The sequence below is a fragment of the Myxine glutinosa genome, chromosome 11 (assembly GCF_964187855.1).
Source record: "Myxine glutinosa chromosome 11, kmMyxGlut1.1, whole genome shotgun sequence".
NCBI lineage: Eukaryota > Metazoa > Chordata > Myxini > Myxiniformes > Myxinidae > Myxine > Myxine glutinosa.
The window spans coordinates 101,462,756-101,475,685 of NC_136271.1; the positions used below are offsets into that span (position 1 = coordinate 101,462,756).

General features: G+C 44.7%; 1 protein-coding gene across 4 annotated transcripts in view; it reads left to right on the top strand.

The window, feature by feature from the left end:
* XRN2 (5'-3' exoribonuclease 2) overlaps positions 1 to 12,930 on the top strand; it is a 141,960-nt gene that overhangs the window by 23,758 nt on the left and 105,272 nt on the right. For all 4 annotated transcript variants that reach the window (XM_078786900.1, XM_078786899.1, XM_078786901.1 and 1 more), the window contains exon 13: positions 12,488 to 12,595. In XM_078786900.1, the coding sequence (XP_078643026.1) occupies positions 12,488 to 12,595 (108 nt within the window). The remainder of the gene's footprint in view (positions 1 to 12,487; positions 12,596 to 12,930) is intronic.

Sequence of the window (12,930 nt, forward strand, 5' to 3'; positions counted from 1 at the left end):
GGGCACTGATGTTGGGCGATTAGGCCTGGCTCGCAGTCGGTGGTCCAATTCATCCCAAAGGTGTTCGATGGGGTTGAGGTCAGGGCTCTGTGCAGGCCAGTCAAGTTCTTCCACCATTGGTGTTGTGTAGTTGGACATTTGCGCTTCTTGGTCCAGGCGATCGGTTTGAGCGGCCGCATTTTACCTTGCCTGGCTCGTTGGTGCTGATGGTGCGGCAGCTTTCTGCACTGAGAGCCTGCGGTGCTGTGTGGAGCAGACGGCGAGTCGACGGGCGCGGCGTGCTTGGTTCGCACTGCTGGAGGAATGAACTGCGCGCCAAGACATCCTGCGCACAAAGCTTTCAAGAAATGTTTGGTTCACGTTCCTATCACTGATTGCTGTTGCTGTAAGTCCCTGCTGGAGTTAGTGAGAGCCCAAGGTCTGAAATTGGCATTTAGGCAAAATTCTTGTAATTGACGTTCTCGATGTGTGTCCCTCGGCGGTTCAGACAGGCATTGATCCTGACTCTAAAGTTCTGTCCAATTTTCCTGTAGGTCTCATGTGGCACTGCCTGGATGTGCTCTGACACCTGCTTCAGATCATCCAGTGTGCCAGGGCAGTTGACATAGACAGAGCCCTTGGCAGCCCCCCAGAACCAGTAGTCCAGAGGGTTCAAGTCTCGGCTATGGGGTGCCCAGTCATGAGCGGTACCCAGGGCAACAAGGCCGTTTCTGAAAAGCTGCTGCAGGAAAGTGATGGTGTCACCAGCTGTATGCGGGGTTGCACCATCCTGCATAAACCAGGTCATGCTGGGCTGGTTTGGGGTGACCTTTTGGGTTGCATCATTATGGAACTTCTAGAGCACGGCCCGGTAGCGCTCACCGTTGATTGTCACCGTCCTGCAGTTGTCATTCTCAAACCACTACATAGCATTCCCCATCTGGCATTGATGGTGCAGAAGCATGTGACCTTAGGCACTTTCAGGTACTTCTCAGTGATATCCTCAGGTGGTTCTGCCCCCCACAAAATGTTGTTGTGGTTGTTGATGGCACCGTTCACGTGTAAATGGGCTTCTGCTCCACTCACTGTCAATGGCATAGTTGAGCTACGGAGCTAGAAATCCCAGGGAAAAAATACCACGATAACACCACCAAACCCTGAAAAGGAAAACTGTGTAGGTCAAAAAACAAAGAAATGGCAGGAAGTCAAAGTTGTATCAATCTTTATGAAACACCCTGTATATATACAGTGCCAATACAAAGTCTACACCCCCTTTCAAAATGTTCACCTTTTGTTGCCTTATAGACTGGAATTAAATTGCACTAAATCAGACTTTTTCCACCTTTATTTACACATCATAACCCACAACATCAAAGTGAAAAACAAATTCTACAAATTTCAGAAAATTAATTAAAAATACAAAACTAGAATATCTTGGCTAGATAAGTATCCACCCCTCTTATAATAGCAATTGTAAATTAGTTTGGGTGTAAACAATCACCTTCAAAATCACACACCAAGTTAAATGGCCTCCACCTGTGTTAAATTGTAGTGATTCTGATTAGTTCAGAATAAAATCAGCTGTTTCTGTAGGTTTCCTCTGCTGGGTCGTACATTTCACAGGACAGACTCAACCATGAGCACCAAGGTGCATTCAAAAGACCTCCAGAATAAAGTTGTGGAAAGGCACAGATCAGAGGATGGATATAAAATATTTCAAGGGCCTTGAATATCCCCTGGAGCCCTGTCAAGACGATCATTAAGAAGTGGAAGGCGTATGGTACCACCAAGACCCTGCCTAGATCAGTCCGTCCCTCCAAACTGGATGAACAAGCAAGGAGGAGACTGACCAGAGAGGCCACCAAGAGGGCAGTCGCAACTTTGAAAGAGCTACATGCCTTTATGGCAAAGACTGGTCACTGTGTGCATGTGACAACAATATCCCAAGCACTCCAAGTTTGGCCTGTATGGTCGGGTAGCAAGGAGGCCATTACTAAAAAAAAAAGCCCACCTTGAGTCCTGTTTGAAGTATGCAAAAAAACTACTCTGGTGATCCTGAAGCCATGTGGCAAAAAGTTTTGTGGTTGACGGAACTTTGGCTTAAATGCAAAATGTTACGTTTAGCACAAACCCAACACAGCACATCACCCAAAGAACACCATCCCTACTGTGAAGCATGGTAGTGGCAGTATCATGTTATGGAGATGTTTCTCATCAGCAGGGATTGGGGCACTTGTCAGGATAGAAGGTAAAATGGATGGAGCAAAATACAGCAATATCCAGAGGAAAACCTGCTGCCCTCCGCAAGAAAGCTGAAATTGGAACGGAAGTTCTTCTTTCAGCATGACAATGACCCGAAGCACACAGCCAAAGCTACACTTGAGTGGTTAAGGAACAAAAAGCCAAAGCCTTCTTCCACAAAAAAAAATAATAATAATGCCACCATGTCTGAAGGAAACTGTTCAGTTTGGCATTTTTAATATGAAATAGACAAAGCCTAGAAAGGAACAAAACGCTTTAGAACTAAATGGTATTCATAGAATACTTACCTGCGCAGTCAACTTGGTACGAGCCAACTCTTCTGTTTTGGAAGGGGTTTTTTTCTTTGATCCAATATGGCTGCCAGATAGGGTGGGCTTCAAAAAAGCAAAATGCAGATTTTCTCCGGGACATGGTCTATTTTTGTTCCTTTTGGTGTCAAAGGAAACCACACCAAATTTGAATGGAATCCAATAATATTTAGGGGTGCCACATCAGTGCTGAATTTTCCCCCATGCAAAAATAGGAATTCCCATTTTTTGGGCTGTATATACACAAAATAAATACATAATTATATATATACATTAAATATAATATTAAAAATAAATATACTCAGAGGCAAAAGTTATTGTGACATGGAATTTTTTCATTGGTAATCTTGTGAATGAATTTTTGGATTTGAACCAGAGAAAGAGTGTGTTAAAATGGTCGAAGAAACGCAACCAAGCAGTTGTTGTTCGAATTGCATGAAATTTGCAAGAAGCATGACATATTCGAGAAAAATGGCCAGCAATGTTCACTTTAAAAGGCCAGACAACCAGACGCTTATCATTTCCACTCAATGCAGTCTTAAGAAGTGCAGAAGTCAGAAAAACACCTCTATTCATCGTTTTGGAATAAGTTCGACATGCCACACCTCGGGGAAAATGACAGATGGAGAGCTATAGGTATGCTTCAGTCTGGTACCTCGCAGCGTGATGTTGCTCGTCGATTCAACGTCCATAGAAACACCATTTGGCACAGCTTCACCGAGCTGACGGTAGGACACGTGTCTACAGATGCACAGGTGAACATTACATCAGGCCATGTGTTCTGGAAGGGGATCGTTTTGGAGGTGGGGGCGTTATGATCTGGGGTGGGATAACAGCTGCAGCAAGAACGCCAATGATTCTGATTGAGGGGAACTTGAATGCTGTGAGGTACCGAGACGAGATTTTGCAAATGGCCGCTTTACCGTTTTTGCAACAGAATGGCCCTAGAGTGACGTTTCAACACGATAATGCCAGACCACACGTTGCTCGAGTTGTACAGCAGTATCTTAATCAGAACAATGTTAATGTGTTACCCTGGCCTGCAAGATCCCCTGATTTGTCACCCATTGAACACGTCTGGGATGAAATGGAGCGACGTTTATGACGTCATCCGAATCCTCCAAAAACGCTGCAGGAACTCCACCAAATCCTTCCTCGGATATGGAATGATCTTCCCAAGGACTTTCATCGACGTTTAGTGGCCTCAATGTGGCGAAGGTGCCAGGCCTGCATCAATGCACAAGGTGGACACACTCGCTACTGACTGTGTGAACTTGCTTGTGAACCCCCTCTTGTGTTGTGGCTCATTTTCATATGCCAGGTGCACTGTTCTTATGGACTGTTGATCGTTACCATACCTTGAAACATTTGTCTTTCCATGTAATAACATTTCATTCGCGGCAGTAAAAGTTTAACACTGATTCTGTTTGTTGTTTGTGTGTCACAATAACTTTTGCCTTTGAGTATATATAGTAAATATACATTAAATAATAAATATACATAAATACACATTAGACATTATATATATACAATATATTATACATACAGTTTTGAGACTTCCTATGATCACTATCTGGGCAATTTTCATGCATGTTTTGTACAGGTTCCCGGGGTCAGGGGTACGCTTTTTTAGTGTGTAATATGTAGGCCTAACTTATTGAATGTGGCTCTTTTGTAGAGAGTGACCCTGTGGAGTAAGAATTAACAGGATTTTTTTTTTTTTTTTTTTTTTTTTTTTTTTTTGTATACAAGATCGAGGCTCGTGAAAGAGCGAACATTAATCACACAGAAAGACAAACCGACACATAAAACATATAACATCGGGAGCGGTAGACAAGATGGGGAGAGAGGGGGAAGGACACAAACACAACATTTGAGAGCAGGGACCGAGAGACATGGAGACATCGAGAGATCTGAGAGAGGGCGAGGGCTTTGGGGGGGGGGCATGGGAAGGGGGCGGTGGGAGAGGTATAAAACATATGGACACTGCCAGGACTTCCAGGAAAGAAGTTGGAATTTCAAACAAGGTGGATCTGGGGTGAATTAGCGGGGGTAGAAAAGATCAAGGTTTTGGATGGGGGAAGATAAGAGATGGTGGTGAACAGCTGTTTTAAAGACCTGGAGGGAGGAGTGGGATTGAAGGGAGTGAGGGAGTTTGTTCCAGAGGCGGGAGAAAAGAGGAATGAAAGAGTGAAGGTGAGCAGAGAGCCGAGATTTCGGCAGTTTAACCATCAGAGGGTTGCTGGCAGATCTTGTGCGACCTGTAGGAATATTTGGGGGACAGAGCACAGAGAGAGCTGGGGGTGCAAGGCCGGAGAGGAGTCGGTAGAAGACAGAAAGACCACCTACCTGCCTGCGGTGAGTGAGTGAAAGGCCCTCAGAGATAGCTTCATCGCGGGAGATTCCAATAATTCTGAAAGCTTTGGTTTCAACAGCGTGAAGCCGAGCTAGGTGTGAGGCAGGAGCACCGGCCCATAGGGGAGAACAGTATTCCATTGAGCTGCGGATGAAAGCCTTGTATGTGGTGAGGAGCTCAGGTGTGCCGAGGAAGGACTTCGCACGACGGAGGATGCCCAGTCGGCGACTGGCTTTGGAGGCCAGCTTGGAAATGTGGTTTTCCCAAGAAAGATCATGGCAGATGGTGAGACCCAAAATCTTGAGCGACAGAACTTCTTGGAGAGGATTGTTGAGAAGTGGGAGGGTTGTCCAGTCCATCTTTTCGGAGAGACATAGTAAGAGTGTGAGATTTGTCAGGATTGAAAGACATGTTCCACTTGTTTGACCAGTCTGTGATTTTGTCCAGGTCTTCAGAGAGTGAGGAGGCAGCAGACTGCCGATCTGAGGGAAGAGGAATGGAGCGGCAGAGAGTGGAGTCATCAGCAAAGAGATAGAGAGGATTTTCGAGAGAGTCAGAGAGATCATTGATGAAGACCAGAAAAAGCACGGGGCCCAGAACACTGCCTTGGGGAACTCCAGCCTGAACAGGAAGAGGAGATGAGAGAAACCCATTCAGGGCCACACGACGACGACTAGAGAGGAAGTCCGCCAGCCATGCGTGGAGATTTCCATGGATACCAAAGGAGGAGAGTTTGGTGAGCAGAGCGGGGTGCCAGACCGTGTCGAAGGCACGTGATATGTCGAGGGAGACAGCTCTAATTTCCTGTTTGGCATTGAGGACCTCCATCCATTGTTGAGACAGCAGAAGCAGCATGTCCAGAGTAGAGTGACCTGGTCTGAAACCAAATTGATGATCAGAGATCAAGCCATTGGAGAAGAGGAAAGATTTCATATCCGAAGCAATGATGGATTCCATGACTTTGCTGATAATTGGGAGAAGGCTGATTGGTCTGTAGTTGCTAGGATCTGTTTTTGCACCTTTTTTGTGCAAAGCGGTGATGTTGGCTGATTTCCAAGCAGATGGCAGTTGACCTTGAGCAAAAGAGAGGGTGAAGAGAACAGAGAGAGGGTGAGATAGAGCAGCAGAGCAGGATTTTAGGACCCGTGGGCTGATGTCGTCGGGTCCAGTTGCAGAATCAGAGTTTAGGGTTGACAGAAACTTTTCCACCTTGTCAGGGGGAAAGGACACGGAGTCCAGGAGCAGCAGGGTACGACTGGGTATGGTGGGTACAGAGAGGGATGGGTTTGGGACACAAGATTTAGAGGCAAGCACAGAGTTGAGGCATTCAGCTTTTTCACGTGCGGAGTCAGCTGTGTAGCCGTTTGAGGTAAGGGAGGGGATGGAGGGGCAACAAACACCAGAAACGGATTTGACCAGACGCCACCAGGATTTGGAAGAGGGAGACAGATAAGAGAGTTCGGTCTTGAGAACGGAGAGATATTGTTTCCTGGCTCTCCTGAGGGTGGACACACACTTGTTTCGGGCTTTGTGAAAGGAAATGAGATTTCCTTCCGTTGGATTTGCTTTCCAGGAGACGAAGGCAAGTTGTTTCTGGGCAACAGCCTCACCACAAGATTCCGTGTACCATGGACGGGAGGAAGGGTATGACAACTGAAGACGAGATGGGATAAATCTGTGCATGAGAGAGAGCAATTTACTTTGGAAGAATTCCCAGGATGAGTTGATGTCAGAGGTGGTAGAGATGGGAGACCAGTCCAGATGATTGATGGCTGCTTGAAGACCGTGCCAGTTGGCCTGAGTGAAATGCCAGACTCGTCGACGCTGAGCAGGCTCCCTGAGGATGGTCAGAGAGATGTCCACTTTAACAAGGACATGATCAGATGATCCGATCGGAGCAGAAGAAGAGCAGCAGACATTTTCAGGGAAGTTAGTCATAACCAAGTCCAGAAGAGAAGATGTTCCGTTGACTGAGATCCGGGTCGGGAAATTGACAGATTGTGTCAGTCCCAGTGAGTCGCAGAAGTCCTTTGCTGAAGAGCCATGGCTGGTGAGAGAGGTACCCACACCCAGCCAACTGGCATGGTGACAATTGAAATCACCACATATGAGGAAGAGAGAGTTGGGATGAGTAGATAGAAGTTGGTCCATATCATCAGACAGCGAGATGTAGATGGAGTCATCACTGTTTGGTGGACGGTACAACACACATATGAACAAGAGGTGGGAGCGAAGGGGAAGCCGTAGCCAGAGGTATTCCTGGGGGTGAGGTGGAGAGAGTGCAGTGCAGGGCGAGTGAGGAAGAGAGTTTTTGATAAAGATAGCAACCCCGCCTCCAGGACGAGGCTCAGGTCTATCATACCGGAGGAGGGAGTAGCCCGGGAGAGATACTATGGAATCAGAGACATCATAAAGGAGGAAAGTTTCTGTTAAGCAGATCACGTCTGGTTTGACAGAAGCAACCTGTATGGAGAGATCAGTTAAGTTTGAACGAAGGCCCCGGATGTTTGAGGTCCATACCGTTAATGAAGAGGAAGGGGGAGCATCAGATACAGAACAGGGGGGAGGAGGGGTAGGGTAAGATGTGGAAGAGGTGGAAGAGATAGGGAGAGCTGTTGAAGGTGTGTCAGAGATTTCAGAATAGCTCGGAGAAAGGGAAGGATGGGGCGGACAAAAGGTTTGATGGTGATTGGGTGAGCCACAATGAGGTGTTATTTGAGGAGGGGGAAGAGCGAGGCAGAAGGTTGGGGGAGATGGAGGTGAGAGTTTGAAGGGGGAAGAAGCGGGGAGGACGCTTTGAGGAGGGGGAGTGAGAGGGGGGAAATTGAGAAGCAATGAGGGTGGGGAGATTTGAAGGGGAGGGGTGAGGGGGGAGTTTGGGAGGGAAGGGACAAGGGGAGGGATTTGAAAGGGATGGGATATGGGGGAGATTTGGAGGGGAGGGGTGAGGCAGGAGTCTAGGAGGGGAGGGGCGAGGGGGCGTCTTGGCGGGGAGGGGTGAGGGGGTAGTTTAGGAGGGAGGGGGCAAGGGGGGAGATTTGAAAGGGATGGGTGATGGGGAAGATTTGGAGGGGAGGGGTGATGGGGAAGATTTGGAGGGGAGGGGTTATGGGGAAGATTTGGAGGGGAGGGGTGAGATTGGATTTTTGAAAGTGTACGATTTATGGGAAACGAACATTTATTGCAAAATGAGTTTCTTGTGACCTTCAAGTTAAAAATACGTTTAAGGACGCTGGATGGAGGATGGAGTGCAGGAGAGTTTAGGGAATGTAGAAAAAAGGCACTATAGGAGATGGATATTTTTTTTGGGATGAATTGATTTGGTGAGCAAGTCGAAAGCAGCCTTTTAAAGAAGAAGAAGAAAAAGGTGTTATAAAATATGACGGAATACATAACTTGAGGGTAAAGTGTAAACATTGAAGGTTAATGAGTGAAAACTATCTGGGGAAATGGGGGAGAAACACGTGGTCGAAGAACGAACGAACGAATAAGAATGAATAAACGAATGAGAACAGAGAAGGAAATGTTTTTTTTTTTTTTTTTTTTTGAATTGAGATTTACACAAGGAAGTAGGCTATGGGTGAAAAGCCTGGGAATACAGAGAACGAAAGTTATTGGATCACAAACGACGGACCGCTGAGAGAAAAACAAAGCCTCAAGGTTGTACAGTGCACACTGTACAAGGCCTCAAGACACGACACGGCAAACAGACGATCAATTTATGAAAGATAAACACCGAGAAACAACCAAAGTTGCACACAATAACTTCACACACCGAAAGATAAATACAGTTTCGACAAAATACAATTGTGAACAGACTTAACTTCGAAAAACGTGGAGACCGTGTGGAGCTTCGAAAATCCCTCCCACCGTCTCCGAGATCTCGCGAGATCTCAATTTTTCTCATTTTACCCACATTCTTGCTTATTTTGCAGATATGGCATGTGCTAGTACCAGTGTTTCATTGAAAACTCGGGCTCAGGATAATGTGTATCTCATTGGGTCCACTTCTGGAGATGCCATCAAAGGTGCCAAGCTCCCGACTGTGCATCAATCTCTTGTCCTGTTTTTCCATCACCTGAAGAAGGAGAATCGCACTGCCCGGGAGAGTGCAACCCTCACCATTGAAGAGGTTGTGAAGTTCTGGGAAAAAGCTCACCTACCTACAACGACGAAGCAGCACTGCATCCATCGTTTGGAGAGGCTATATGAAGAATGGAGGAGCCTCCTAAAAGGTGCAAAGCGGGGTGGTGTGACCCAAGAGAAAAAGGAAGCATCCTTCAAGGCCTCCTTGGAGAAGACGTTTGATCTTAGGCATGCAGATTCGGAGGCCATAATCACCAACCCCGAGGACAGGAAGTTTCTTCACGATCAATTCTCAGAGAGGAAGGCTTCAATGGGATCTGCAGACACTGTGTTGGAAGCAAAAACGTTCTTGTGTGTTTGAAAGATCAGCAGCCACGAGATGATTATCGTGAACTCCTAGAACTGACTGTCATCTACATGGGAGGAATCCCACCTCGTGGAATCCAGATCATGGCTCCAGGAGCAATGCACAGAGCCAGATGGATGGCAAAAGCACTATATTCACTACAGGTGTTCATGTTTCGGTCAGAGTTCCACTTGACACTTCGAGAGGTGAGAGAACTCCGAGCCTTCAACATTTTTGTCTGCCTTGTGTATGTACAGGCTTGGTTTCGGGCTCCACAAGCTATTGAGGCTCCCCTGAATGACATTAACCTCTTCAAGAAGTTGGAAAAGTTTGAACAAAACAATCAGAAGATGGCTCAGGCAGCCTTGAAGGCACTTGGCCGCCACACGTGGTACATGAGCCCAGTACTAGTGGCATTTGCATTCTTTGACACCAGAATTGACAAAGAAAGTAAGATCAATATGATTGAAGCATTGAAAAATGACGGTGAAAACCCCTCTCCAAAGAGACCAGCTATCAAACGAGGAACCGCCCTGTCAATCGCCGGCCTCATAACAAAACACACCAAGCATTTCTTCAGCATCCTAGGGACCCCAACTGATTGGATGGATAAGGATCCTGGTTCATGGGAGCAAGAAACCAGCTTTCAGGAAGCAAAGAAAGCTGCCAGTGGCTTAGTCGTGGTGAACGACAGGGCAGAAAGGGGTGTCGCATTGATACAAGACTACAATAAGCTCCTTACAAAGGATGAAGAGCAAAAGCAAGCTCTGCTCCAAGTTGTTGCTGCTCACAGGAAGATGTACCCCGATGCCAAGAAGGCAACAGTGGTGAAACAGGCCCAGAAATAGGAGTTACATTTGTCATTATATTTGGGTTTTTTAATATTATGTGATATGGTGTCTCTTCATTTTATGAACTGAACATTTGGATTGTTATCATTGAATTTGAGTTTTCATAGCAATATAGTGCTATTTGTGCAGCTATTGTAACTTGTGTTTGCTAGAATACAAAGAAAGTGAGTGGAGGGTGGATTTTCATAAAACAAACTTCTGGTTTTGCTTTCGATCCATATATAGAAAAGTTTTGTAGACACCTTTAGTTTGAAGGCTGATGTGGCACCCCTAAATAAAATCAGATTGCTTTCATATTTGGTGTCTTTTCATTTTGGAACAAAAGGAACAACATAAAGCCATGTCCCAGTAAATATTTTTTAAAAATTATTTTGAGCACCACTCTACTGCCAGACCATGTGAGTGATTACATCATAAATTTATATTCTCCAATATAACTGTTTCGTAGGTTACACTCAATAAATTTCAAAATGATCAGATTGAGTGTTGTCCCTGTCAAATTATGACGTCATAAGTAAGGCACCAATGACGTCATCGTTAACACTTATTCCCCATGTGAAGTTATTTACAATGTGCAGTACGGCGGCTGACTCTCCACACTCCGGCATTTTGATTCCAATCTCATTCATGCTGAACATATCGTTGAACCTGTCATATATCACAATCACCACGCTCTACCTTTACGTTTTTCCTTCAGTGTGACACACAAACAAACCGATTGTTAAAATGACCATCAAATATCGAAAGAATCAGCGTTACGACTCTTCCAACAAAACGGTACATATAGGCCTTGGGCTTTATGCCTACCCTTCAGACAAATTAAGGGCAGGTTTCTTAATGCAGTAGTGTATCGTTTCAGTAGTATCGTTTTTGTAATAGTAATAATAATAATATAGTAAATATGACCATAACACTTTAATCCCAATGTCGTGAATACAAAGTTAATGGATTGAAGCGGTGTATGGTTTATAAATCAATGATAAACGGTGTATGGGACAAACAACCGCGGAAGTAAGGAAGTCGCCTTGGTTTTTTGATAGCATGTTATTAACCCAACCATTGTTGGGTATTTAGATTAAAGTAGATCTTCCCTCAGTTCTGTAAGTAAAACCTACCTCACGGATGTCGGGATTCCTCCAAATTTCTTTGTTTAACGTTACACACAGCATTAGCGACTGGTTAAAAAGCTGATCATGTGTGTTTGTGGTTTATATTTTACAAGCCCAGCTACGCCACTGTTAGACTTTAAGTATTGTTTTTTTCATACTGATCAGATCAAGCGTTCTACTTGTCAAATTATGACGTCATAATGAAGGCACAAATGACATCATTAACATCTTTTTCTCCATGGGGAGTACTTCACAGTGAGCCACCTTTCAATTTTTTCCATTAAGCTGTTTCTGAGATATAGAGGTGTAAGGTTTTTCCAAGATGGCGTCCATACCAAGATTGCGTCCATTTGCAGCCACCCTATGGAATTAAACACAGTGGTTTACAAAGGTTATTCTTCCTTTTTTAATTCAAGGAATTTTTTTAATTCTTCCACTTCAAGGATGGCCAAATATTGAAGCGGCTTCACCGCTTAAAAAAAAATCAAGGTTCAGCTCTGCAGAAAAACTTATGGCAGATGTTTTGGCATCTTTATGGATTAAGCCACATTAAATGTCTTCAACTTTGGGAAAACTTTCAATGCACAATGCTGCAGTGACGAGTGCAATGACGTGTAACAAGCAATATTCAATGTACCCCATCTTGGGGCATAACTGTACAACATACACTATGATGTTCACTCTCCTGTGGTAAATGTGACACCTAGTACTTGAGCAGAGAGGGTTTGGGAAGTCCTTCCAATATAGTCACTACTTGTCAACTTGTGATTTTTCCATCTGTTTCGACCACTCAAAGAACATCGGGTAACATAAAGTTTACAAATGATGACTTTGTTAAAACGCATCTTGAAATACTTGTAGACCAACCCATGCCAAAGATTTCTCCACTGTTGACGTCGATGTGCTTCCAAACTGAAGGGACAAGTGTGTGTCTGTGTAATACTTTGAAGGACTTTTCCAAAGTATACTTTAAAATATCCTCATACATATATTTTAGCTCTTTTAAACTTTTAAAACGAACCCTAAATATACTTTTTTAAATTATGCAGACTGAATTTGTGAGTAGAATTCTGTTTCGTTATTGAGCTTGTGGTCGGTTAAGTTGGCAGTGGCTTGTAGGTCCTTTTATAGCAATGGCTGCACTTTATAATCTTGCCTATTCCACGGGATGTCCAACCTGCTCCCTTCAGGGTTACATGACCGACAATGGATTTGTGAATCTGAATCGCGTACAGCTCATAATGGAGTCACTTGGGCAAATGGAGGATGCGATCTTCAAGAAGAGACGGACTGATGAGGTAATTGTCACCTGCTAAAGGATGCAATTGCCACCTGGCTTAAATATGTGGTTTGCTTTTGTTCTTTGCTCGTACAGTGTCCCTTTTATGAGGAATTAAAGAAATATAGAACGTATATTTATTTCATGGGGTGCTTGGAACCCAAGCTGACTTTTTTTTTTGCATTTGCATTTGCTGTCATATTGTGGCTCACCACTTAAAAATAAAATGCAATTGATGTCCAAGTGATTATCTTTGGCATGATGTCGACGTGCATTCAAAGTAATCTAATTGTTTGATTGGATGGCTATCCACAAACAGTATTTTACATTCCTTGTAAGGTTTGCCAGCCAGTT